Genomic DNA, 27461 nt, shown 5'->3' with positions numbered 1-27461 from the left:
GTGTGAAAAACTATTTGCCCCCTTCCTGATTTCTTATTCTTTTGCACGTTTGTCACACAAAATGTTTCTGATCATCAAACACATTTAACCATTAGTCAAATATAACACAAGTAAACACAAAATGCAGTTTTTAAATGATGGTTTTTATTATTTAGGGAGAAAAAAAATCCAAACCTACATGGCCCTGTGTGAAAAAGTAATTGCCCCCTTGTTAAAAAATAACCTAACTGTGGTGTAACAAACCTGAGTTCAATTTCCGTAGCCACCCCCAGGCCTGATTACTGCCACACCTGTTTCAATCAAGAAATCACTTAAATAGGAGCTGCCTGACACAGAGAAGTAGACCAAAAGCACCTCAAAAGCTAGACATCATGCCAAGATCCAAAGAAATTCAGGAACAAATGAGAACAGAAGTAATTGAGATCTATCAGTCTGGTAAAGGTTATAAAGCCATTTCTAAAGCTTTGGGACTCCAGCGAACCACAGTGAGAGCCATTATCCACAAATGGCAAAAACATGGAACAGTGGTGAACCTTCCCAGGAGTGGCCGGCCGACCAAAATTACCCCAAGAGCGCAGAGACGACTCATCCGAGAGGTCACAAAAGACCCCAGGACAACGTCTAAAGAACTGCAGGCCTCACTTGCCTCAATTAAGGTCAGTGTTCACGACTCCACCATAAGAAAGAGACTGGGCAAAAATGGCCTGCATGGCAGATTTCCAAGACGCAAACCACTGTTAAGCAAAAAGAACATTAGGGCTCGTCTCAATTTTGCTAAGAAACATCTCAATGATTGCCAAGACTTTTGGGAAAATACCTTGTGGACTGATGAGACAAAAGTTGAACTTTTTGGAAGGCAAATGTCCCGTTACATCTGGTGTAAAAGGAACACAGCATTTCAGAAAAAGAACATCATACCAACAGTAAAATATGGTGGTGGTAGTGTGATGGTCTGGGGTTGTTTTGCTGCTTCAGGACCTGGAAGGCTTGCTGTGATAGATGGAACCATGAATTCTACTGTCTACCAAAAAATCCTGAAGGAAAATGTCCGGCCATCTGTTCGTCAACTCAAGCTGAAGCAATCTTGGGTGCTGCAACAGGACAATGACCCAAAACACACCAGCAAATCCACCTCTGAATGGCTGAAGAAAAACAAAATGAAGACTTTGGAGTAGCCTAGTCAAAGTCCTGACCTGAATCCAATTGAGATGCTATGGCATGACCTTAAAAAGGCGGTTCATGCTAGAAAACCCTCAAATAAAGCTGAATTACAACAATTTTGCAAAGATGAGTGGGCCAAAATTCCTCCAGAGCGCTGTAACAGACTCATTGCAAGTTATCGCAAACGCTTGATTGCAGTTATTGCTGCTAAGGGTGGCCCAACCAGTTATTAGGTTCAGGGGGCAATTACTTTTTCACACAGGGCCATGTAGGTTTGGATTTTTTTTCTCCCTAAATAATAAAAACCACCATTTACAAACTGCATTTTGTGTTTACTTGTGTTATATTTGACTAATGGTTAAATGTGTTTGATGATCAGAAACATTTTGTGTGACAAACATGCAAAAGAATAAGAAATCAGGAAGGGGGCAAATAGTTTTTCACACCACTGTATATAATTCACTCCCTCCAAAGCTCCCACATCACACCCAACCCCAAAAGTGACCGGTGGAATATAATGATAAAAAGGTGCAGCAAAAAAGTTTCCCAATCAATGGTTAAATAACCATAAAGCAAACAGTTTGTAAAATAATGGTGTATATACATTAATAGTGATAAGAAACAAAACTAAATAATTCACTCCCTACAAAGCTCCCACATCACACCCAATCCCAAAAGTGACCGGTGTGCAGCAAAAAATATACAATACAAACCCTCCCTTTGGTAACACAAAATACACATAAAAGTCCAGAAGTTTAAATGGAGAATGAATAGTGATTGTGAACCTTGTTCAGCTGGCAATTACACACGGATGCAAATGATGGCTTGCTCCACTCCCAAATGACAAAAACAGTCTTACTTATCCTCAGCATCTCAGCATAATCCGGAACCCCAGGGTTTTTTGCATTGTAATGGTGAAGTTGTCAAGTCTTCAGTTAAAAGCAGCAAGCAGGGGAAGGTGTAGGTGATTCGATCTGTGCTCTCTGTTTGCTCTGCGATGAAGTGTCAGTGTAGTAAATGGGATTTTTTCCTTCTCTTCGTCCTCCTGTTTGAATAGTAAATGACCCGGGTGTAAATGATGGGATTGACAGGACAAACTATCACGAGGGACCACAGTTCCACGGCGTTATCCTACCCCCCCTTTGTTTCCTGGGGACATTATTTACAAAGACACACAAACAATGTAAAAAGGACAACACTACGAAAGACACGACTCAGCACAGAATACATTTAAGACGAAGTTAATCATGTGTCACCGCTACAAATTCAAGCTCTGAACTATGGGAGGTATTTTCTGCAAAAATGAAGATGAAAATTAAAATTATAAAATGAAAATGCAATCTAGGTCGGTCCATGTACTTTTTGGTATTTGAAATTTCATTTTAGAAGCAAAAATGAAAAAACGAAAATGAAAGGAATTTTCAGATTTTGATTTTTGATTAAAGAATAAAATGAGAAAAAATAAGGTATTTTTTAATTCTATGGTAACAAATAGCAGTTATAAACTTAAAATTACACATACTTTTCTGGATTTATTTGTGATTCAAATAATGAAAGTGTAATAGCTCAAAAACAACAAAACAGACACATTTTTGTTGTCTGAAACCAGAAGTAAAATTTTTCTGCGCAATTTTTGACGACATGTGCAAACAGTTCTCCTCATAACATATCGATCGACGGCCTTGAAGTTACACTGGCATCATTACGTTGTTTTTCAGAACAGTAAAAGGATGACACTCCGGGACAAGGACATGACTGCAGAAAAACTGAGTCACATCTTTCAGGTAAAAATGCAAGCTTTCCAAACTTTGCTTCATTGCTGTAGCTGTTCTTTTATGAACATTACTGTTATTACTTACTGCGAAATAGCTAACATTTGGTGATTTCATTTACTAACAAGTCTTGCAATTGTTATAGTGCTAGCATTTTGAATATGTGTAAATGTGTGAATGGTTGCTCATTGACTTTTTACCGGCTACTAGTTACTAGCTAATAAGTAAATGTTTTGAGTATTAACAGTGCGCACAAGTGTAACACATGTTAGGAGAGCAACATGATTTACAGAAAGTTTTCTTAAGCAGGTGTCAGCACACACTCTGTACATCACGGTTGACTCAAACATGGCCATGTTCCCCGGAGGAGACTGGGTGTTTTCAGCGCGTCAGAGGTCAGTATGAGGTCCGCGGAGAAGACAAGGAATCGATCCCAGCAGCAGGTTCCAGCGGCCAGCGTTTTGCATTTACGCAAGCACTGGCTGTGGCGCCGGCTGCCGCTTCACATTCACAACGTGCTATTTCAAGTCACCCTGTGACCTCAAAAACATTTCAGAGGTAGGGTGTGTCTGTTCGCTTTAATATTTTTTATATATAAATTACAGAACAAGCAAAATATAAAGGAACATAATTCTCTGGATGAGCATGGATAGGTGAATTATTAAGAATAGCAAAGCTGTGCTAGTAGAATTGGCCCAGGTAGCAAACAATCACTGAATGGATTTGTGGCCTGATGCCTTTTACAAGAAATGTAAAATTACAACGTTTTATTTTACAGATCAGTGTACCTTGCAGATGTGGTTGGTGGGAGGTTGATTCCCAACAGAATGGTGGTTGTACGATTCCTAGAGTGTGAGGCTACGGTTCAGGGGATAGCAGGAAAAGTTCAAGATGCCATTGGCAATTACAACCCCATCATTTTGACAGATGCACAGGGCAATGCAATTCTATCTCCAAATGTGTGTCCCAGAGTCGACAACCTGAGATTTGCTCAGCACAAAGCTTTCTAACATTTCTCACAGAAAACCCTCTCGCTTCTCCATGTTCATATGACAGACACTCAGATATAATTTTTGATGACAGGCCTTGTTTTGCCATCTCTAAAATCACGTCTGAGTACTGTTCCAACGTCATGATGATGGTCCAGTCTACACACCAGTGACCAGTGCTTGCTGCAAGTGGCGCATTACCTGGCCAGGTTGTTGACCTACAAAAATGTCCAGTTCAGACAAAATAGATAAGGAGCTTTTTCTCGTTCTCGTTTCTTGCATTTTTCTTTTCTGATGTGCGAAAGAACAAAAGGAAAAAAGTAATTGTTTTGGGTTTTTCATTTTTCCCTTTAAAGTTGAAAATAAGTGTCTTTTTTTTTTTAAATGATATTTTCTAAAATGAAATTTCAAATACCAAAAAGTACATGGACCACGAACCAATCACTGTTTTGTAATTTCATTTTCAAAGTGCACACAAAAATGCTGTAAAAATGGAAAACCCCTATTTGCAATTTCAGTTTCATCCTGAACCACAATGAAGCTGTGAAAATGAAAAGTAAAATGCATTTCCACTTTCAAGTTCTCAACATGCAAACAGCATGGGTAAATGGGTGGGGCTTCGTACCGTGATTTCCCACAATTCTTTGTCATTCCTAGCTGTACAGCCACTTCGATCAATAGAATACTTCTCAGTTTTACTGTGTTCAATTCATGTGATTTTGATCTTTTCACCCCCGTAATGCAAGCTTCACAGCGAAACCATCTTACAAAATCCGAAGATCACGCATAATTGCAGTTCTGAAATAATGTGCAATTTAATTACAATATTTAACATGACAGAAATTAGCCTTTATTATGTCATAATTTACATATATTTTGTGTAGTATTATAGCATAGCATCAGCACAGAGTACAGCAATAGTTGGATTCCCGGCTCATTACATGTCTCTTTAAAGTGGCTTGCTATCCTGGAAGGGACTGTTTGCCTTTTGCTGCTCCAGCTTGAAAAGCCAGTGCAACCGTGCAGAGTTTATAGGCACTCCTGCTATTTGTGATACATTGCCAGCTTTGTCTTTTGGTGACTCATCCCTAGTTAAAGTAACGCGTCCTGTGCCATTACATAGCCCTCCCTTCAAAGTCACTGTCCACAATGGCCACTTTCAACTCCTTGCAACAGTGCACAAACTCATCAAAACAGCTGGGTGGTCTTCTCTCCCGCTTCGGTCATGCAGCTAGTGTTGAGGGCACATTGGCAGAGTTTGGGAGTGCTGCGCTGTCAGATGGCACAGCAAGGATGTTGCGTGCTGCACTGGCAGGTGGCACAACTGGGATGTTGAGTGCTGTGCAGTTGTTCGGTGCAGGTGTATTCAATGCAAGTAAGCTGTAGGCAAGCAGGCGAACCTGGTGTGGAGATGCAAATGTACTGGTTTCTTTGCTGTTTTCATTTACTAAACTGGTGCTGCAAACTGCGTTCCAGGTTTAGAACTCATCTTTGAGGTTCCCCCATTCAATGCTGTTTCTCAATGCTTCTATGATCTGCCTTGTCCTTTGCTTGCACATTTTAACCACCGGCCCTGTTTCTCACAGGTCACTTGGGGTCAGTGGCAGCTTAATCTGCCACACTTCTTTCCACCTTCATGAGCCTGAAGCTCTGTTGATGTCAGTGCAACCAAAAAAATTGACCTTAGCAGATGGAGAAGTGGTAGTTGAGCTGCCCAGGTGTCAGTCTCTCAACTGTCTCAATCCCTGTACTGCTGCTGCAAACGGCACTCCCGGTTACAGATCTGTGCCTCAAGGCTCTCCAGCACCTCCACTGAAGAACCATTACAGTGCTTGGCATCGACGGTACAAAATAATACTACAAAAATACAAAGCGTCCTGTTTCCACTTCAGTGTAAATAAGTGTAAACGATAACATAATAAAGGCTAATTTCTGTCATGTTAAATATACTGTAATTAAATAGCGCATTCATTTCTTCAGAACTACAGTTATGCAGAGTCTTTGGAGTTTGTGAGACAGTTTTGCTGTGAAGCTCACTGTACAGGGGTAAAAAGATCAAAATCATGTCAATTAAACACAGTCAAAGTGAGAAGTATTCTATCGATCGAAGTGGCTGTATAGCTACGAAGGACAAAAAATTGTGGAAAATTGCTAAGCCCCGCCCATTGTCCCTTACTATTTGCATGTTGAGAACTTGAAAATGAAAACGCATAGTGGAAAATGAAAATTCAATGAGCACCAGGTGGTGACAGTGCTTACTTGTGCTTTACTTTTCATTTTTGCAGCTTCATTGCAGTTCAGGCAAATGTGGGTATTTCACTTTCATCTTAATTTTTTCAGCATTCTTGCTCGTAGACTTTGAAAATGAAATTGCATATTGGGGGTATTTCATTTTCATTTTAATTTTTGCAGCATTTTTGCAAACACCTTGAAAATGCAAAACAGAGATTGCATTTTCATTTCATATTTTTCATTTTTGTAGAAAATACCTCCCATACTATGGAGGACTATTTCGGTCAAAATTAAATAAATAAATAAATGCGCAAATAAATTAAAGTTCTGTGAAATGTGAGCATAAATAAATAAATGTATCATGAAATGAAGCCTTAATAAATAAATTTGCCATGAAATGAGAGCATAAATAAATAAATGTGTCACGAAATATGTTTTTTGTTGCTTATTTATTTCATTTTGTCCGTAACATTCCTCCAAACCATCATGAAATACGACTTGAAATAAAACTGTCACTTTCACTCGTTAAAGTTGAGAGGGTGGGCTCTAACACACCCTCTAGTTATTGATTGGTTAATCGACTTCTGTAGATTGGCTATGCCTAATTCAACATGGCTGTATGTGAGATGGAAGTAAACGAGATAGCACAAGAATTAATTAGAAAAATGCTTACTACTGCCGATGAAATGGATTCTGCCGAAGATATCACATATTTCAGAGAGAGAATTGTTGCAGAGAAATGGAAGAATGCAAGAAGACTGACGTTCCAGTTTGAATTAAATATCACACATTTTACTTAACCATGTAATTTCACATTTATGATCTTTTCACACTGCTGACATTATTCTGCAAAACCAAAATTATTTCTCTCCTTCCATACTTTACATTATGTTAACTGGGCTACTTATTTGTGGTCTAATAATATTACATACCTGTGAAGGAGATCCTCTTTTCTCCAAGTCCAGAGGCAGCAAGGCTCGCTTTGACTTGGTGTTTTGGTAGAAGTCTGGTCACTTAGACAACAAAAAATATGTGTGTACATTATGTGATGTACTATGCTTGGAGAATAATAATAATTCATTACATTTATATAGCGCTTTTCTCAGTACTCAAAGAAGGCATCCTTCTAGTAGACCTAAATTGCCTCCTTGGGTTGTTTGAGCCCCCATACGGGGCAAATAGCCGTGCTACCTCTGCTGTTAATTAAAAGAAGCAACACATTTAATTTTTGACATGCAGCAATATAGTTTTTAACAAGATAAAATTGAATGTGTTCAATAAATGTGCTCATCACTGTATTTCTTTCACTGCAACACTGAAAGCCCAGTTAAATGTAGAGGAGAATCATCCTTTCTGGAATGTGGGCACCATGTTTTGAGGATTGTTTAGGAAAGCTAGAAGTAGCAACATACTACAAATAACTACAGAAGGGTAAAACTGAATCAGGATACCAGGAAACACTGTATAAAAAATATGCTCACTAAACTGCAAGGAACCACAGGTCTTAGAGAAAGAGAGAGAGAGAGTATAAATAAATGTTTAAAACCTACTTTAAACAGTAATTATGGGGGGTGGTGAAAAACAAAGAAACGTGTTGTTTAATTACGAAAAGGGGGGAAAAAACAGGTAAAACAACAACAAGAAAAACCCCAGAAACCAATTGTATGAAGAATACAAACTGAAATGAAAATTAATCAAATTTTTATATATAAAAAGTGGTAGAAAAAGCAGAAAAAGGCAAAGGTAGTAGACTAACAATTACATAGAATAAAAAATTAAAAATACAATTACATGAAAAATATAAACAATGTGATATAAGAAAATAGAACATATTGGTAAACATAGAAAAATAATTAAGAAAAAAGTAAAAAATGAAATACAGTCACATATTGAGAAATCAAGGAAAAATACATGCATAACAACATAGGAAATTAGTAACGGAAAGCTATTTAATAGCATGAAAAATTAACTCAAAATTGTTTCCACAGTCTTTCTGCTGTGGGTTACTGAATGTACTAAAACAAACACTTGCAACAATATATGTGTATAACATACCGTTAAGTGAGAAGAAAAACAACTGTTCATATTAAAGTTTATTATCCTAAAAATGCACATAAACCTGTTTTGTTTCCTCCACATCCTTTGCATCAAATTAATTTCTGCATTCTCAGTCTACCAAAATCACTTGACAGTAGGTGAAAACTGCATTTTAAGATAACCACTGTTCAATTATACTCATTGTAACAAAGTGAATATAAAGAGGCGAGTATGTTTATAAAATGATGGCTCCAACTCAACTATTGTGCGACATTCACAAAATATTTCTGTTAGATTTAATAGCTCTTCAGTATTCAGCAACTGATATTTCGTTTGTGATGTGGCTACCGTCAGGTCTTTCTGTTTACTTGTAGGCAGGTTTGTATTTTGCAGACAAATAACTATTGCAAATTTACAGCGCTATTAGCACAGCCACCTAAAATACAGTAGTATATCTTGAACAGGAGTAGAGTGAGTACTCGACAAAGTGGGGGTAGGTCTTCGGCTATCAAGTGGGGCACTTACAGCTGAAACCTCATGTGCTGATTCCTGAGGGGATGAAGAGGTTAGAGCTTCCTGAATTAAAACTGCCGCTTCACGTAGCAACTCTGGGCAACTTTTTGTAGCAGTCATATTCGCCATGGACACTCACAAGCACAACTTTAAGCATGCGCTTTGGTACCTTGAGAATCATATGGCTCATAGTTCGATTACTCTAGGCTGAAGGTAACACTCAACAAATCAATAACTAGAGGGTGTGTTAGAGCCCACCCTCTCAACTTTGACGAGTGAAAGTGACAGTTTTATTTCAAGTCGTATTTCATGATGGTTTGGAGGAATGTTACGGACAAAATGAAATAAATAAATAAGCAACAAAAAACATATTTCGTGACACATTTATTTATTTATGCTCTCATTTCATGGCACATTTATTTATTAAGGCTTCATTTCATGAAACATTTATTTATTTATGCTCACATTTCACAGAACTTTAATTTATTTGCGCATTTATTTATTTATTTAATTTTGTCCGAAATAGTCCTCCATACCATACTGAACTCTGTATGTTTTGTAAATGAAACTTATGAATATTTAGATGTTATTCTTTTTATTCTATAATGAACCACTCCATTGCATATAATAAAAAAACAAAAAAATAACAAATAGGCGTACATTCGAAGACGCATACACAAAAACTATATAATATCTTGTTAAAACATCTCAAATATAACTTTTGAGGAGTGGTGTAAATAAGGAAATATCACCCTTAGTTTTACGTAAGAGTTCAGTACTTCAATTTAAGTCCAAATAATGGCAGTATTTAAGACCAAATAATGGCAGTACTTTAAAACTACTCAGTTTAATAAAGTATCTATCTATCTTTATAGGAGTAAAAAAAAAAAAACCAAAAAGGTTGAGAATCCCTAGTCTAAGGATTTCCTGCTCTTCTTCTAACTGGGAGTACCGGTAAGTGCAAGATGCAATTTAATCGGTCCTGAAACTGAGAGGAACAAAAGATATCTTTTTTTTTTCCTACAGGAGTTTATAAAACTACATTTAAAAGCAATATACTCACACACCTATCACTTAAAAACACTGGTTAAATATTTATACTTGAGGTGGATGTTTTAAAAATTCCCACCTGTTGCCCTTCAATTTTTACAGTTCTACTAAACAAAATTCGTAGTCTACACTAGAAAATCATAATGAAAAAATGCCTTTTTATTTAACGCACAAAAGGGCTTTGTCTGCTAAGCGACGGCAGGCACAATGTAAAAGTTAATTAACAACTTCTATAAACATGACAGGAAAATCATTTTATTATTCTTTAAAAATGGTTTCAAAGTCTAATGAAGCATTATGTTTTAACAGTTTATTGTATTACATAACATAAATATCCCCAAGAGGAAAATGTACCCGTCTGCTTATAAGACTGTTAACAAACGGATCAAGACATTAAAAATTAAAACGTTACTCAATTATGCAACGGCAGTTTACGACGCCATTTTTGTGAAGAACCACGAGCTTCACCTTAACTACAGCAGCAGCCTCATCGTCGCCATATTTGTAAAGCAGTATAAAAGGGAAACGCAATAACTTCCGGGAACGTGTTAGCGGAAAACGTCTTTTTCAATCGTTTGAAAGGCGTATCCCAGAAGCGTTACTTAAGAAGTTTTTTTTTCTTCTTCAATTTATTACCTTTGAAAGGTTTGCAGAATTTGTTTTTAGCATTTGGCAAAGTCGAAACATTTGTTTGTAGCGTGACGATCTGATAAGACGGCGTAACAAAGAGTCTGACCCTAAAACAAGGAAGAGACGTAAGCATGGACAAGGACCTTGTGTGGGCCCTGAAAAATGGAGATCTGGATGCCGTTAAAGATCTCCTTGCAAAGGTAACATGAAATGATAGGTTTACATTTTTGCAGTGTTAATCTGTGGATTCTAAGACCCTTTCAGTGAACATTTAATCTAAGCATACCACTTTAAAGAAGGAAAGAGGAACGAAAACGTTAGTTGAATTCTGCTTTCAATTACAATACACGGTAAATTATAAAAGTAGTACATCTTTAAAGTAATTATTAGCATTGTATTGTCTTGTTGATTGAGGTTTGGTAAGGTTGCATCACCACATATTTTATTGGCTAACGGGAAGTGCTTTTACCTGCAGAAAACTATTTCTGCCTTGGTTGTCAGTATAGTTTTAAATTAAGTGCTATATTGCGGCGGACAATGCAGGCGTCTTCACGATCAGAACCGGCCCAGTGGTTGCGGGGCTAGGAGTTTAGATTCCCGGCGATGGCCCAGTATGGTATAGTTTTCAGTTAAATTTTTTTCGGAAAGAAGCCGGCCAGGTGCTTTGGAATTGGGGGTGCATTTCTTACGGGTGTTCTGACAAGACGCGAGTTGCATTCTAGAAAAAAGATAAGCACTGCACTTGTAATGTATCTGTGATTTATACTACATGTGTTGACTAAGTTGCACTTGGTTGAAGAATTATCCACTGTGAAATATGTATCTGTTGAGCAATGGACTGAAACCCCGTCCCTGGTTATAGTTGGTGCTTTGTACCCGGCGTTCTTAATAAATGGACGGATTGAGATAACTACAATCTCGCCAAGTATTTGTACAGATGCTGACGTCTTTTATTGTTGTTTTTAATGAGAATTCTCTTTCCATTCTGTATTATGCCGTTCATTTTGTGGCTGTACAGAAAAAATACTGTTCATTTACTATCTGACTGTAAACACATTTTGTATGTTCTTTTAACTCCTTTTTTTTTTTTCTTGCGTTACCTGTGTTTTAAGTTGCCAATGAATGAGCACAAGTAAGGGTTATGTTAGAGAATTAGACTTTACCATACTGTTAATTGAATTTCATGGCAGTGGAGCGTTTGTGTTGTCATTGTCATAGCTCAAAGCCAGTGGACCATGACGTGCGTGGATTTTTTTTTTCTACCATTCTAAAGTTAATGTCATCAATAAGCAGAAAATGTATCTTGTGTTTTTAAATTTGTTTCTCAAAAATGTACATTCAAATTTACTGGAGTTCATTCCATCTTTTTTGTTTTAGAGGAAACTTCAGTTACATAATTGAACTGTTATATTGCTAATTTATTAACGTACATAGTCAACTTTTGACACTGTTTGCACTGCTCACTATTACGTTCTGTACAGTATATTTAATTGGTTTGAATAGGAGATCTGTAAGTGTTTATCGACGAGGACAATTGTACACCTCATCTGTTGCATACCTTTGTTCTGAATGTTGCAGGTTTTATATCCCACATTTTTCCATTATGGAGTGGGGTACTTCTACAGAGACAGACAAAATTTTGAGAGCCGTGTATATAGCGCATACTACACACCCTTCTGTTTGTAGATACTTTTTCAGCACCATATAAGGAAAAAACATCATTCCCCAAATAACAAACTTAAGTGAGGTACAGTTCTTCGAGTTTTTGTAATTTATTCCCTACACTCGGTTTTATAGTACTTTTTTAGAATTTAAAATGATGTAGTTTTCACACACTTAACTGTTCAGATTTAAGTGGTGGTTTTTTTTTTTTTGTTTTTTTTTTTTTAATATATTCTGTTTTTGGACTCTTCAGTTTAATTTTTTTTTGTTTTTTTTTTTTAAGGCAACAAAACCCTGAACAACTTTGGGAATGGCGGTATTAAAATGTACTATTCTAACAAGAAAGAAAAAAAAGTGCTATACCAGCATTCTGAAAAATTTGGTTATATTGCTACATGGATAATATTACTAGTATTTCTTTGCACTATCTTATTGAAAAGTACGGTATCTTTAGGAAAGGAACATGGTACGATGTAGGTATGCTGATTCTACACACACTGCTGTGTTTGTGTAGTTGGCAGTAAACCAAATGACACTCTAGCTGAGCTTTGTTACATACTATCCAGTTTGGTTTACAAAAAGAGAGATGGAATCTGTTGATGGTGCCAGGTGTCCCCAAATTGTAGATGAACCGGGAAATCCAAGTAAGATATGGCCTTGCTGTATTATGCTTTGTATATAAGGCAAGTGAAAAAGGGAACCTGATGATATAGCAGCGCCAGTTTGCCAACAGTGTTGCAAGGTTCATCTTGCCAAAGAATTTAAAAGTTGAGTATTTGCCAAACGTTTATCCCTTGGCCTTTCCGTTGGCTTCCAGGAGTTCAGAGCTCGACTGCTGTGAAATTTTTTTTTTTTTTTTTTTTTTAATATTTTTATTTTATTAATTTTCATTGTAATCATTCCATACAAACAGATCAATTTATAACCCAACAAATTTGAAAACAAATCAAACCCCACCCCTGAGAAGGAGAGCTTAGCTAAAGGAAAATTTCTTTAAGCTTTTTAATAAGGCAACATTAGACAAAAGAAGGGGAGAAGTAAATATCTATATAAATAAGAGATGGAGAAGGGAGTTAAATGCAATAATAGTTAATTCTCTTATTCTAAAATAATATTGATTAAATCCTGCCAAGTTTTGAAAAAATTTTGTACAGATCCTCTAACTGAAAATTTGATTTTTTCCAATTTCAAATAATATAAAACATCAGTTTCCCACTGACTTATAAGAGGAGAATTAGGATTCTTCCAATTTAACAGAATAAGTCTGCGTGCCAAGAGTGTAGTGAATGCAATCACCGTTTGTTTGTCCTTCTCCAATTCAAGTCCATCTGGAAGGACACCAAACACAGCTGTTAGTGGGTTAGGAGGGATTGTGATACTAAGGCTGTCTGAGAGGCACTTAAAAATTTTTGTCCAAAATGATGTTAGTTTGGTGCAGGCCCAGAACATGTGACCCAGTGAGGCAGGAGCTTGGTTGCAGCGCTCGCAGGTTGGATCCTGGCCTGGAAACATTTTGGACAGTTTTAAGCGAGACAGATGAGCTCGATATATAATTTTTAGTTGAATAATTCTATGCTTTGTGCATATAGAACTCGAGTGAATTCTCTGCTTTGCTACCTTCCACTCCTTTTCTGATATATTGATTAAGAGATCTTCTTCCCAATGTCCTCTTGGATCTTTGAAAGGTAGGGACTCTAATAAGATTTTATATATTGCGGAAATAGTGTTTGTTTCCTCGGAATTGAGCAGTATTTTTTCCAGCATTGTGGAGGGTGCAAGGTGGGGGAAATCGGGCAATTTCTGTTTAACAAAATTTAACTGCTGTGAAATGTTTGCAGTAAAAAGTTAATTTATTTTGGTGGTTTAACATTGCAGCATTTTAACACAATGTAAGTTCACAAAGAAAAGTTTGGCAAAGTGTTTTTTTTTTTTTTTTTTTTTTTTTTTTTTTTTTTCTTAAATGTAAAGCATCATGCTAAATTACATTAATCACCAATGTAGTTCATGAATGGCACAGTTTAATGAGCATTTCACTAATACTTATATGCCCCAAATGTATATATTTTATGTGCTGGTTTTATTCAATCCTGGTGCTTGTGGGGCCTTTAATCGAGCTTTGTTTCTTTCTTTTATGGACTCCTTCATTAATTAGGCAAGTTGTCATTTCCTTGTGTTACTACAGAAGTTGCAATATGGTTATTACGGCTTTGTATTGGTACTGAGGTCCCAATTCGAATAGATTTTGATTGTCCCCCAATTAGATTCAATTCGATATTGATTTTTACCTTGATTCAATTGGAGTGCACTAATGTATTTAAAGTACTGGCTTTTTTTATTAAAGAGATTACTTAACCATGCATAGCAAACATTAAAAAAAAAAAAAAAAAATGATAAAACGCTTAATATTTACTGTTTTATTTTACAAAATAACACACTTGTGACAGCACAGCAGAGCATGGGCTCCAAAAGTTTAACATGTTCAAAAAATTTTTTCCAAAACCTAAGTTCTTCATATGAGAAAAATCATTATAAATTGTAATGATCACTCCTTAGACAAAGTTTTGTGCGGGAAAAGTAGTTGGTCTATGTGTTCTGGCAGGAGGCAACTTCTGTGTAAGGTAAGAATATGAAGACAACTGTCAGCAGGCACACTGGTCCTGGGTACGCCAAGATAGTGCTTTGCTTTCCCAAATGAAAGGGTACACTCCGCCTCTTCCTCCTCATGCATTCTCTACCAGTTCAGTAGATTTTGAAACTGCAACAGATTTCAGATCACTCTCTTCACTTCCTCATGAACCCTAACTGCAGTAGTCGTGTTTGATTCTGGAGGCTCTGGTGCATAGGCTGCTACAAGGAGATCTTCCAGTGTGGAGGACACCTTTTACTTTTTTGGTGGAGTAGGTACAGCATTGCCTACTTTGGCCAGACTAATTTGGATGATCTGTTGCATTAAGTGTCGAGGACAAATTTCAGTAACAGTTTGAATGTGTACAAAAGTGATTTCATAATATTTATAAGCATGGAATTGCATTTAAGAAGCATACAGTAATGAACAGTTACCATCAGTATTTGCAAGATGTGTAACAAAATATCATTGCTTTAAAGTAGAGAAATCCTTTACAGCACTGCACTCTTTCAGAATAAATTTTAACAAATGTATATCATCCCATTAGAGTCCACCCATAATATGGGGGTTTCCTTGTTTTAATACAACGAAAAGGCTTCTAGCTCATGTGAATGTAACTGGGAGAATAAAACTGAATGAATAAAAAAACTTTCAAGTACCATAAATTTACACTGGCTTTTTTTTTTTTTGCCCGGTATGAGCTCCAGCAGTGGGGGAATGGGATAGCAAGCTGCTTGTGCTAAGACACATTTACAAACCTAAAGATGCTGATGAAGAGGTGCAAAGAGATTGAGGTTCCTACCCCCCCATCCCCCCCCCCCCCCCTAGGCTTCAAGAATTTTAGTGTTCCTGATCTTCATACAGTATGGGTATAGTCACACAAGTCTTATACTCCCTGGCTAGTATAATGTACCGCAGTTCCAAAACCTTTTAGAATCATAAATGCAAATGAGAAACTATTTTTATTTCCTTGTCAAAGTCACTGTTCGTTTTCCTTGAACACAAATATTGCCAAGCCATGCAAATGACCATGCTAACAAGAAATAGAGCACGAAAAAATTCATATATCAAATATTGTAGCAATGATTTTGAAGGTAATATTTAGCAGGCTGTCTGAGAGGTTTCCCCTCCATGTTTGGGAACTTACTTGCTGAGAAGTGCAACATAAATTATGACTACAGGTTATTCTATTTGTATTATCACTTTAAAAAAAATTTTTATGCATTAATTTAATTCGCTCTAGAGCTGTTGTTGGTCCTTTGCTACATCTTTTCCTCCGCTGTTGATGGTGAACAAACCATTTTCTTGCCAGGTACCAACTCAAGGTCAAGTCACTTTGTCATATTACATATGAAGACCCACAATTTGTATAATATGCAATGCACACTACATGTAATAACATAAAATAACTGAGATGAAATGATGGAATATCTGCATTAAAGGGGCTTTGGTAAGGGTTGGTTATAGTCATATATGGGGGGGAATTCTGCATCCTAATGGCTTGATGGATGAAGCTGTTTTGACACTTGCTGGTCCAAGATTCGGTGGTACTGAATTGTCTGCCTGAAGATGGCAATGTGAATAGTTCATGACTTGGGTGACTAGGATCATTGATTTTTTTTTTTCCTGGCTTTCCCTAGAAAGTGCTTAACACGTGTTTTGTAGGTTATGAACCTCGCCTTCAATGAGTTTGGCAGAATGCACTGCCTTACGCAAACTGCACTTCCCTCAAAGCATTGCAGAACAGACAATAATTCCTTGAGTAACTTAATTACTAAAAAATCATTGAAGCAAATTCTTTGCACCGAACCTTTGCTTAATCCATGTAACTACATGTTAGCAAGCTCCATGTATTTGACAAGGATTATTAGTGTCTCACAGCATGCTTACTGTGGATACATGATGTGATTTGATGGAGCAGATTGCAAATTTGAGAGAACAAATGCAGCATGCTATCGAACGTTGACAGTCCTTTTTGTGTATTCCAGCAACATCCACACCATCGGAGCATCTCTTTTCTGTAGCAGGAAACATTGCATTAAAGTGCAGAGCAAGCCTCTGTTCTAAGCATGTTGATATTCTCACATTTCTTCATTGCAGCCACTACCTCCTTTTAAAGGCTTACATACACAATCTACCTCATCCAGGGGATATGATACTACCAGAAGATAAGTTGCATAACTTAAAGGCAATCTTTGTGTTACTGATTTATGGCTGTTTATGGGCTGTATGTATACTTTTTTTTTTTTTTTTTTTGGTATTTGTTTTCTATAAAACCCATTTAGTGCATTTTAAGGGCCATATTACAACCTGGGTTAGTTTTGACTAATAAATTGTTTGCAATTTAAGCATTTTTGTATACTTACTATTCCTTTTAAAGCAAAAGTATTTATCAGCTTTTATCATCTTTGTTTTCCACAATTGTAGATACCGTCGTTCTCGCCATACGGTATGCAGCAGCCATGTCCTGAATACGCATGCCACCTTCGTGCTTTTCAACAATCAATTCAAATTTACGCGAAAAAACACAATCGCGTGAAAGTCAGTTATAGCGTGGATTGTTCACTGAATGCTAGCAACTGGCATACTGGTGGGCAGCGTAGGGTAGCACGCGGTGTGACGATGCAGGTCCGCTCCACGCTCCCATACATCCTTACAGGGAGCCCTGAACCAGACAGCATCGGTAACGTCACCAAGATGAGCTGACAAATGAGGACATTTCTCAAATGAAGCCAGGGGATAGTGCAAGAATGCCAAGTGCTTTTATTTAAAACAAAAATCGGTGTCCAAACAAAGTGCAGTGCATCTGGTTTCAGTAAATATTTAATAAATATCCATAAAAACAAGTGTTCTGTGGGGATAAAAACAACAAATCCGATTAAAATCCAAGGTTAAAAATGCAGTCTCTCACTCTTCCCGATCACAGCCCACCTGTGTAAGTGCCACTCGCTCCAACTACCCCATTAACTTCCCTGCGGTTGTGCAATCGCACCCACGGAGAACGACACGGCTATACGGGTTAAAACCTGGCGGCCCCCCCCCCCCCCCCCCCCTTTTTTTTTTTTTTTTTTTTTTTTTTTTAATAAGCCGCAGACCTGCTGTACCACATGCGGTGTTCTACCACACAAGTCGTATTCCAAACAGGATGTATACCAAGTTGGACTTATTCCAAAGCAGATGTATACCGAGGTACCACTGTATTTGAGTCATGTTTTCTGAATAGAATTTCAGAGCTACAACCGCATGGGCAGTTTAGCGATTTTAAGAAAAGTCTAAGAACGAGTGGAGTGTGATATGCATACAGATGAAGTGGTTAAAGATTTTAAAACGATACCTGTTGGCAATGGCCGTAACACTTGTCAAGTTGACTAGTGTTAAATGTATTATCTCTCAATGTCGTCTTGTGTATGGTTTGAGAACCATTGCTGTTGATAGCTGTCCCTCTTAGCCTCACGCAGAACTGCCCCTCTAACATCTCAGATGGATTAAGCAGATTGCATCATGTATTCGATCCGTTAAAATTTTTTATTAATGTTTGATATGAGACTTTTGTGTGTGACCACTCTTGATCCAGCATTTCTGACTTCTGTCTGTATGAAAGCGTGTTTCTCCCTAACTGAGCTGGTTCTAGGAAGCAACAACACAACCCAATATGTGACATAAATTAATCTCTGGCATGCATGGTTACACACTGGTTAGCACTACTGCTTCACAGCTTGGGTCTCATTTTTGGCTAAAATAATTGGTTCATCATAGTTGGCAGGTGCTTCCCTATCCCCACTTAAAAGACCATTGCACCATGATAATCCACTCAAAGCTTGTGTGTGTGTGTCTTTCTCCTTCCCCAATGAATGAGTTCAGTGAAATTACCAACAATTCTGCAGTTTCACCAAACTTTACACATTCAGCAGGGTTTGCCCCTCACTATTAACTAGCTAATGTTGACTTCATATACTAATGCAAAGAAAATGTGTCAAATGTCACAAACTTGATTTTCTGACAGACCTGATTTGAAAAGTGTGTTCAATGAGAGTTTGTGTTAAAATTTTTTTTTTTTTTTTGTTTATTTCGCCTTATACAATTTCTTGTATTAGGAATTTGGTAGTTTTCGCGTACCCCTTGGGGTCAGAGCGCAGGGTCAGCCATTGTACAGCGCCCCTGGAGCAATTACAGGTTAAGGGCCTTGCTCAAGGGCCCAGCAGAGCAGTGACCTTTTTGGCAGTGACGGGGATTCGAACTGGCAACCTTTGGGATACCAGCGCAGATCCTTAGCCTCACAGCCACCACTCCGCCCCTCAAATTTTAAATTATTTAAAATTAATTAATTTTAAAGATATTTTAAATTATCTTGGTAATACATTTTGGCAGGTGCATGTAAAAAATGAACTAGGTAGTCTAGGAGGATTATATCATTCTTTATCCCTGTGTTTTTACATTTGGGGAAATTTTTCCCTCTCTGTCGCACACAATTCAAGTCCTCATTTATATAGTATTTTTGTTATCTCTGAGGCAGATGCTCTTAAAAATGGAAGCTGTGTAGTGTAGTACTCCTACCATTTAGTTTTAATTTTTACAATGCTAGTTTACTAAGCTGAGCCCAAGTTGTGCTTAGACACGGTGTCAACTAACTTACTATTAAAGTGTACATGAATTGCTGTTTTTCATGTGCTGTGCAAATCCAGATTTGCACATTTTCCTGAAAATTCTCTCCCTCTCCCAGTAAAATGATTTAACTAGCCAACTAATTTTTTCCCAGTTTATTTTTGAAGGGCGTGTTTGTAACCAGTGGCATGTACAGTAATTTAAAGCCTCCTCAGTATGTTTGTAGCTACGGATGGTTTTTTTATATATATATATATATATATATATATATATATATAAAAAACACACACACACAGAGTGGAACCACGGTTCACAAACGTCTTGGTACACGTACAACTCGGTTTACAACCGAAACTTTTGCCTCGGTTCACGACCACACACTCGGTATACGAACAAGCCAGTTTCCCTTTCGATTTGTGCGCGCCGATGATTTCCGCACCTGTTGCATTGTTCTCGGTCAGACGTGCGTGCTTTCGCTGTGAACTGTTTGTGCTCTTTCATTTCCCTTCCGGTTCGTGCACGCCGATTACTGTATTTAAGCACGTGTTCAGCCTCTCCCTGTTCATTGTTCTCAGACAGACGTGCGTGCTTTACCTGTGAACTCTTTGTGCTCTACAGTATTTCGTGTGCTTTTGCAGTTAACCATGGCTTCTAAGCAAGTGAAGAGTGGTGAGAAGAAAGTGTTGCAATGTTATTTTTCTCTTTTTTCAAATGTTTGTTTTTTTTCCATGTGCTTAAAACTCATTTAAAAAAAGTGTTTACAGCAATCGGGCTATAATGCTATTAGCATGAACTCCTGCAATGTTACTGACTTGGTTGGCTTTTAACTAAAGTTAGGATTTATTGAAGTGTTTCTTTCCCCCACCCCCTTGCTTAAAACTCATTTAAAAAAAAAAAAAAAAAAAATTTATACAACAATCGGATTGTAAGGCTATAGCGCGAACTGCTGCAATGTTAGAGAGAGAGAGCGAGAGAGAGGGCTTCCGTGCTTCTGAGAGAGAGAGAGAGAGAGCCTGCGCATGCAGCTGAGCAGGGAGCCTGGGTGTTTGTCAGTGTTATTCAATGTTTTTACATTAGTATACTATTACACTGTGCATTCTATGGTGTAATTAACTATTTGTGCTTAATCTTTTTAAAAAAAAAAAAAAAAAAAAAAAATTTACATACAGTTCGTATGTTCTGGAACGGATTAATAGTATTTACGTACAATCCTATGGGGGGAAATTGCTTCGGTTCATGACCTAATCGGTTTACGACCAGAGGTTTGGAACCAATTATGGTTGTGAACCAAGGTTCCACTGTGTGTGTGTGTGTGTGTGTGTGTGTGTGTGTATGTATGTAAAAAATAGATTCCAATATCGGTAAAATTTTGATATTCAGGACCACAGCACAGCTTTCTGTATTAGAATATAAAATGTGTAAATACTACCAATAAACATTCAAAATAGTGGCATATTTATCAAGTAGTTGCCTAACTTTCTTTTAAGTAAACTGGTATTGGCATTCAGAAATATGAAAATACTTTCCATGGGTTGAATTTAAATGTGTGATACACTGTAACAGTAATGGGAGGGGGGTACTGGGGAGATTCCAAAATAGGGTTTATAAAGAATCTAATTATGAGCAACCTTATTTCTTGCTATGTGCACATTTTATTCCCTGACATTTTCCCTCTAGTAACTAAATACTGAATAAAATTTAATACTAAAAATATAGAATTTAAGAGTATAGATATAAATTGAATCGTTGTATGGTCAGAGAAAGTTAAGTTCTGTACATTTTAAAATTCTGTTATATTGGGTCTCTTGCTTGCTGCAAGAATATTCAATTTGTGTGTGCATGTGTATATACGTGTGTGTGTAAGTTTCATTAACTTTGAACACATGGGTATAGTTGCTATTGATTGTAGCATGAAGCTGCAGTGTTTGCGCAGCTCCACTGAACAGGTGATTGCCAAGTACACAGCAGTAGTCAGTCTGGGCACGCAGTGCTCTTTCTTTAAAATGTGCTTTAGAAAAAACTTACTCTTAATCTTTAAGGTGAAGGCTAAAAACAGACTGAGGTGTTTTCTTGTAATAAAATAATTCCAGACGTTAAAAATTGACTTGTATTGTTTACTGAATTAGTGTTTCTGTTCTTTCCTTATTTGACAAACTGACCGCTGCCACTGTTGTGACTAAACCAAGACACTCTTAGAGATTTTTAAAGAAATGACCATGGTGGACTGAATGCATTTAAAAGTTAAAGAAAAAAGTGAAATCCATGACACACAGAAAAAATGAACAATGCTCAGACAGCTTTAAAGAAAATCCACTGTAGATTCGGCTGCCACATCTATAATGGATAATCCAGCAGAAAAATGACTTTGTAGGGCACCTTTCCCTGATAAAACAATTCACCTTTACTTTCTGTGAGGGTCTTTTATATAAAAAAAAAAAAAAAAGTCTTGGTTTTGGCATAAATTCATGTTAATCTTGAAGCAAATGTGTTAACTGGCTATCAAAGTCCTCCATTATATTCATTCTCAAACCCATTTATTCAAATTCAGAGAAGAGGGAATCATGAGCCTGTTCTGGCAGTACTGGGCAAGGGCCTGGACAGGATACCAGTGCATCTCAGGGCCTGCTAATGCAGACAGTTACACTTGCACTTGGAATATTTAATCACCAGGCTTTGAGAATGTTGGAGAAAAACTGGAGTATCCAGAAAAATGCCAGAAGAAATGGAGAACCTGCAAACTCCACAGTGACAATTCAAGTGCTGTATTTGAAGTTTGTATGCTGAATCTGTAAAGCGACTGTGCTAATCAGACTGCAGTACTAGGCCACCTAAGATAAGAAAATATATTGACCATATTTTAACAAATGTCAAATTTCTCTATATAATAGCTTTTATGTTGACTGCTCCACTGTCATAATGCGGCAGAACATTTTATACTCTTGACAAAAAATTTAGTAATTTTTTGAAAAGACTGGCTGATGGGAGTTTTTAATGTGTCTGTCTGTGTGTGTGTCTCTCTCTCTCTCTCTCATTTCCATTCCCAACCCCTCACACACCCATATTTAAGGCGGAACCATCCAATTTCAAAAGTGCAATATCCTACTAAATCTAAATACAGGGCTTGACATTCAGTTTTGTCTGGCTATAGTTCAAAGCCTCAACTAGTAATGTTGACTTAAACATGTAGGAAGGCATATTAAGATCTTTTAGGGTTACGATTGTGAGGCAAGAATCCAAGTTTCTGTTTATTGTCATTGTTGTTTTCTAAAGAATAATTTTATAATCTGATTCAGGATTCAATAGTTAAAAGAAAGGGGACATAATAGTTTTTAGAATATGGCAACATCATACTAAATATGAATGTGGTTGCTCTTCTATTATAGTGAATTCTTTCATTTCGGCCATTTGAAATTATTTTTACATTATTAGTGGTGCAACGGATCAAAAAACTCTGTTTGGATTGGGTCACGGATTGGATCAATTTTCGAATCGGGCAAAAAAAAAAAAAGACAAATTTAACTCTCCATTATTTTAGTTAAGTATTTTTGCCCATTAAAAAACATTCAACTCCAGACTCCATCCATTATCCAACCCGCTGAATCCGAACAAAGGGTCATGGGGGTCTGCTGGAGCCAATCCCAGCCAACACAGGGCACAAGGCAGGAAACAATCCTGGGCAGGGTGCCAACCCACCGCAGGACACACACAAACACACCCACACACCAAGCACACACTAGGGCCAATTTAGGATCGCCAATCCACCTAACCTGCATGTCTTTGGACTGTGGGAGGAAACCGGAGCGCCCGGAGGAAACCCACGCAGACACGGGGAGAACATGCAAACTCCACGCAGGGAGGACCCGGGAATCGAACCCAGGTCCCCAGATCTCCCAACTGCGAGGCAGCAGCGCTACCCACTGCGCCACCGTGCCGCCAACTCAAGACTCATTCCACTCAATTATATAAATACAAATTAAGGTGCAATATTGGGCATGATAACTATTTCCTTTAATGTGGACACAATTTTAAAAAAAAAAAAAAACTTTAAATGCAGTTTAAGGCATCATTGCTTCTTACTTTTGAACTTGGAGAGAGAAATAAAAACTAGCTTATGTCCACATCATCAAAAAAAGAAGAAAGCAAAGCAGACCTGAGCTTATTTCAGTTTTTTTTTTTTTTTTTTTTTTTTTTTTTTCCCAAAAACGTCTACATTTTCTGAGGAAAGTGTAGATCTCTTTGCTGTAACTATGTCCCCTGCTGTTGAGAACACCCTCTCGCTAGGCACTGAAGTGCCAGGCACAGCAAGATGGTGTCTTGCCATTGTAGCAAGGTGAGGGTATTTACATTCGTTGCTTTTCCACCAAGTCAGTGGATCACCATCGACTGGAATGCCACTTGCTGTCTCATAGGATACCACCTCCTCTTTGATGGTGTCAGCAAAAGCCTTGCTGACCATGTCCTCCTGTGCAAAGGTCTCGCCAAAAAGCTCCACCATTGCCGACTTCTTTTGAGGAGATGTCTGCTTCTGTTGGTGCTGCATATTGACGCTGCAGGGAAAGTTACATTATTGATTAAAACTTTTTTTTTTTTTCCCCAAAGACATTAAAATGTGGCAATAAATTAATAAATAACAAACTTAACTAAAAACATTATAAAAAAAATATATCATTTCAAAATTTATTTTCTTTACCTTTTCAGTCTTCAGTGCCAAGACTGATCACAATCTCAGTAGTGAGATCACTGTCTGTCCTCGGGCGTAGGGCAAGGTCTAGGTGAGACAGCGACTTGAATCTTGGATCAAGTGCAGTAGATCTGTGAAGGTAGTCCTGTAGGGTTGGTGGTGAAGTGTATCTGGGCTTCAGGTCCTCTCTAATGGCAGTCTTGACATCTCTTGTTATGGTGTGGTCTTCCTCACTTGGGGCCATGGATTGTAGGATCCTTGTTTTCAGAGGCAGGATCATGGAATGATCACACATATGGTGCAGTTTCAGTGCTCAAGAGTTGTAACCATTTTGAGTGGTTTGAGCAGCTGGAGGACCACCTCCTTCCACTTTAACATCATCATCAGACAAGGTGACGATGTCCCTGGCATTTTTCTTCAGGGTTTTGTCTGTTAGTGCAGAGTATATAGCTGCCTGCTGCTCAAGATAACGCTCCAACATATAAGTGGAGTTCCACCTTGTTGTGACATCATGCATGAGCTTATGAGTAGGCAGCTATAGCATTTCTTGCTTGGTCTTAAGCACATGAGCAGCTGTTCAGCTTCGGTGGAAGTAGGAAACCACCTTCCTGATCCTCCCAAGGAGGCGGTCCATCTTACACTTTCATTCCCTTTTGGGATGCTAAATTGCATGTGCAAAGCACCCTCTGTGGGCCCAGTCCTGCTTCACTGCATTTATTTGGTTTTTGGCAATATCTGTTGTGACTGGGATATTAGTATTGGGCCTCTCTATCCTCCACTCTGCCACTGCTTCTGTCAATACTTGTGGCAGTGTGATTCTCGGGGGGGGGGCGTGTCTGCAGTACAGGGCTTCATATCTCCCACTCCGGTGTGATGTAATGAGCGTTCACGGTCACATAGCTTTGTTGCCCTGGAGGTCCACCCGTCTGTAGTTAGGGCCACAGAAGATGCCTGAGACAGTTCAGCCATAACTTTTGACTTTTCCTGCTCATACATACTTGGGATGACATTGTCACTGAAGTGAGTGCGCTAGGGGTGGGTGGTATGACCAAAATTCTATATCACCATATTTTTCTAAATTATCCCGGTTTCATGGTATTTTTTCCCATTCATGAGTGGATGTTAACCACATTTTTCCACTGCAGTTACTGGCTAAGAATAACCACTGTCAAGAGCATTGTACATTTGTACAAAAAAACATTTTAATGTGCACACAAGTATTTATACAGGTTTGCATGGCCCCATAAAGGGGTGGCACTAATGAAGAGAAGGAATCACATTGCATGACAGTTGCAGTCAAAATATAGAACCTTTTTATTGAACAAATTTTGCAAACAACTTAAACTATAATTTTGACAACATATTTTCAACCATCCAAAGAGGCATTTAGACTTAGTAGAATATCCAGAAGTGCTTGTCAAAAGTTGTATTGCACTGAACATGTCTTAGAAAAGGAATAAATAGTAAATATTTTTTGTAAAACTTTCTGTTAATGTTAACAATCTCTGTCCACTGACACATTAAAGTGACTTTTTAAACAACTTTATCATCATTAAACTGCATAATATTTAAACTAATAAATAATAGTACAACTATCAGTAATAATACTATTACTTCAAGGCTTCAAGCCCAGGTGCATTACACAGTATTCACCAAATTTAAAATAAAACGAGTGCAATCTTGGTGATGACATCTTTACCAGCTGAGCCATCATTTAGGCAAACTGCATTAATATGGACCTTGCTTCAAGCTAAGCTATATGCATAAATTAATAAAACTAAAACTTTAATTTATAATGCGATTTGTGGTATAGCCCTACGGAATCGCATTAGGGCCACCGTGAAGAAGAAAAGTACGGACACGGAAGAAAAAAAACTGTCAAGATTAAAGTTGACATTTCGACTTTATTCTCAGTTTACTTTTATAATTAAAGTAGAATGTCAAACTAAACTTCATCCTAAAATCATTGTTTAATTACTAGATTTTCTCAAACCCCTTCGTAAGTTAATGTAGCACATTAAATGCTTTAAGTGTTCCCCAACCCAGTTGTTAATCACTACACTTCTTAAACGAACTTCTCCCGCACTAAGAGGAGACCGCGATCACCGCACAGAATCTATTCACTTCATGATATTCCTGCTCTCTGAAAATTTACAATGCTAAGATAAATACTTGATCATTTTCAGGATGAAATGTGTTAAAGCAGGTATTAAACATGCATGGTAGTGAGGCAGTAGTGCTGCTCCCTCTCAGTAAGGGGTCCCCAGGTGTATGTTCAGTGTAGAGAACTTTATGGCAGGTGTGACGAGGCTCCAAAAAAACTGGATGTATGAATGGGTATCGCACAGGTTTAACTTCAATATTGTGTAAAATGTTGGGTTTGTGATCTGGTGGTCGGAGACACGAACACAGAATTCAATGGATGTTCTTCTGAGCAGGCTTTTTTTATTGCACGCGTGCAGTCTCTATCTGACATACCAAAACCCCAATTCCTATCCTTCCTTTTTCTTTCTCCACATAACCAATCGCAACATGATAAACGTCTTTGTGAAATTAAAACTAGTTATAAACTAAGCCCACGGAGTGTTCAGAACTTTAAAAATATCTTCGTTATACGTGTTTGTTTATGCCATCCATTCAGGTTGGCGCCCATCCCTGAACGAGTCGCCAGCACATCGCAGGGTGAATACGAGCAGTACATACACTAGCAGGGTCAATATACAGTAGCATAACAAAACTCCACATTCTACGTGACTTTGAAAGGAAACTGAAGCACGCCGAGTAAACCCACCAGAAAAACATTCAAATGCAAGGCAGGGTACACCCGAGACACCCTTGCTGCGAGGCAGCAGTGCAACCTCCACGCCGCGGTGCCCCATATGATTAATACAGGATATCATTTTCATGGTGAGATGCATTAAAACAAGTATTTATTATAGCATTGTAAATGTTCAGAGAGCAGTGAATGTATTCTGTACGGTGATCGCTGCCGGCACCTCCTCTTAGTGCAAGAGGAAGTCAGTTTTTAAGAAGCTCTGGGAACACTTAACACAAAGCATTTAATGTGCTATATAACTTATGACGGGGTTTGAGAAAATCTAGTAAAGTAAATATATTTATTTTACGATGAAGTTTAGTTTACGATGTTCTACTTTAATGACAAAGTACGAGAATAAAGTCAACATGTTGACTTTAATCTTGACATAAATGGCAAGAATAAAGTAGAAATGTCGAATAAAGTCAACATGTCGTCACACTATGACACAGTACCCAGGTACATTACACTGTATTGAAAACCAATAAAACAAGTACAGCTTGGCTTGCAGTATTATCAAGTAGTATAGAAACAGTATTCACACATTTGAACATAATGGTCCACATCTGACCTTTTAAAACCAAAGTATCTCCAGACAACGGACGTGACTCCTTTTTTTTCCGGCAAGTTGTTCTGTGTCATCCTGTTCAACTTTATCGTCGGCTTCAGTTTCGGAATGTTCTCTGTCCAT

At 37.8% G+C, this 27461-nt stretch overlaps 1 protein-coding gene across 1 annotated transcript in view; it reads left to right on the top strand.

Annotated features, from left to right (window-relative positions):
- The first annotated feature begins 10290 nt into the window (after positions 1 to 10290).
- mtpn (myotrophin) overlaps positions 10291 to 27461 on the top strand; it is a 39696-nt gene continuing 22525 nt past the window's right edge. Inside the window, 1 exon segment of the mRNA XM_028808363.2 lies at positions 10291 to 10584. Coding sequence (XP_028664196.1) covers positions 10516 to 10584 — 69 coding nt within the window. The 5' untranslated portion in view covers positions 10291 to 10515.

The sequence above is a fragment of the Erpetoichthys calabaricus genome, chromosome 1 (assembly GCF_900747795.2).
Source record: "Erpetoichthys calabaricus chromosome 1, fErpCal1.3, whole genome shotgun sequence".
NCBI lineage: Eukaryota > Metazoa > Chordata > Cladistia > Polypteriformes > Polypteridae > Erpetoichthys > Erpetoichthys calabaricus.
This window is presented reverse-complemented; position numbering and strand designations above follow the sequence as displayed.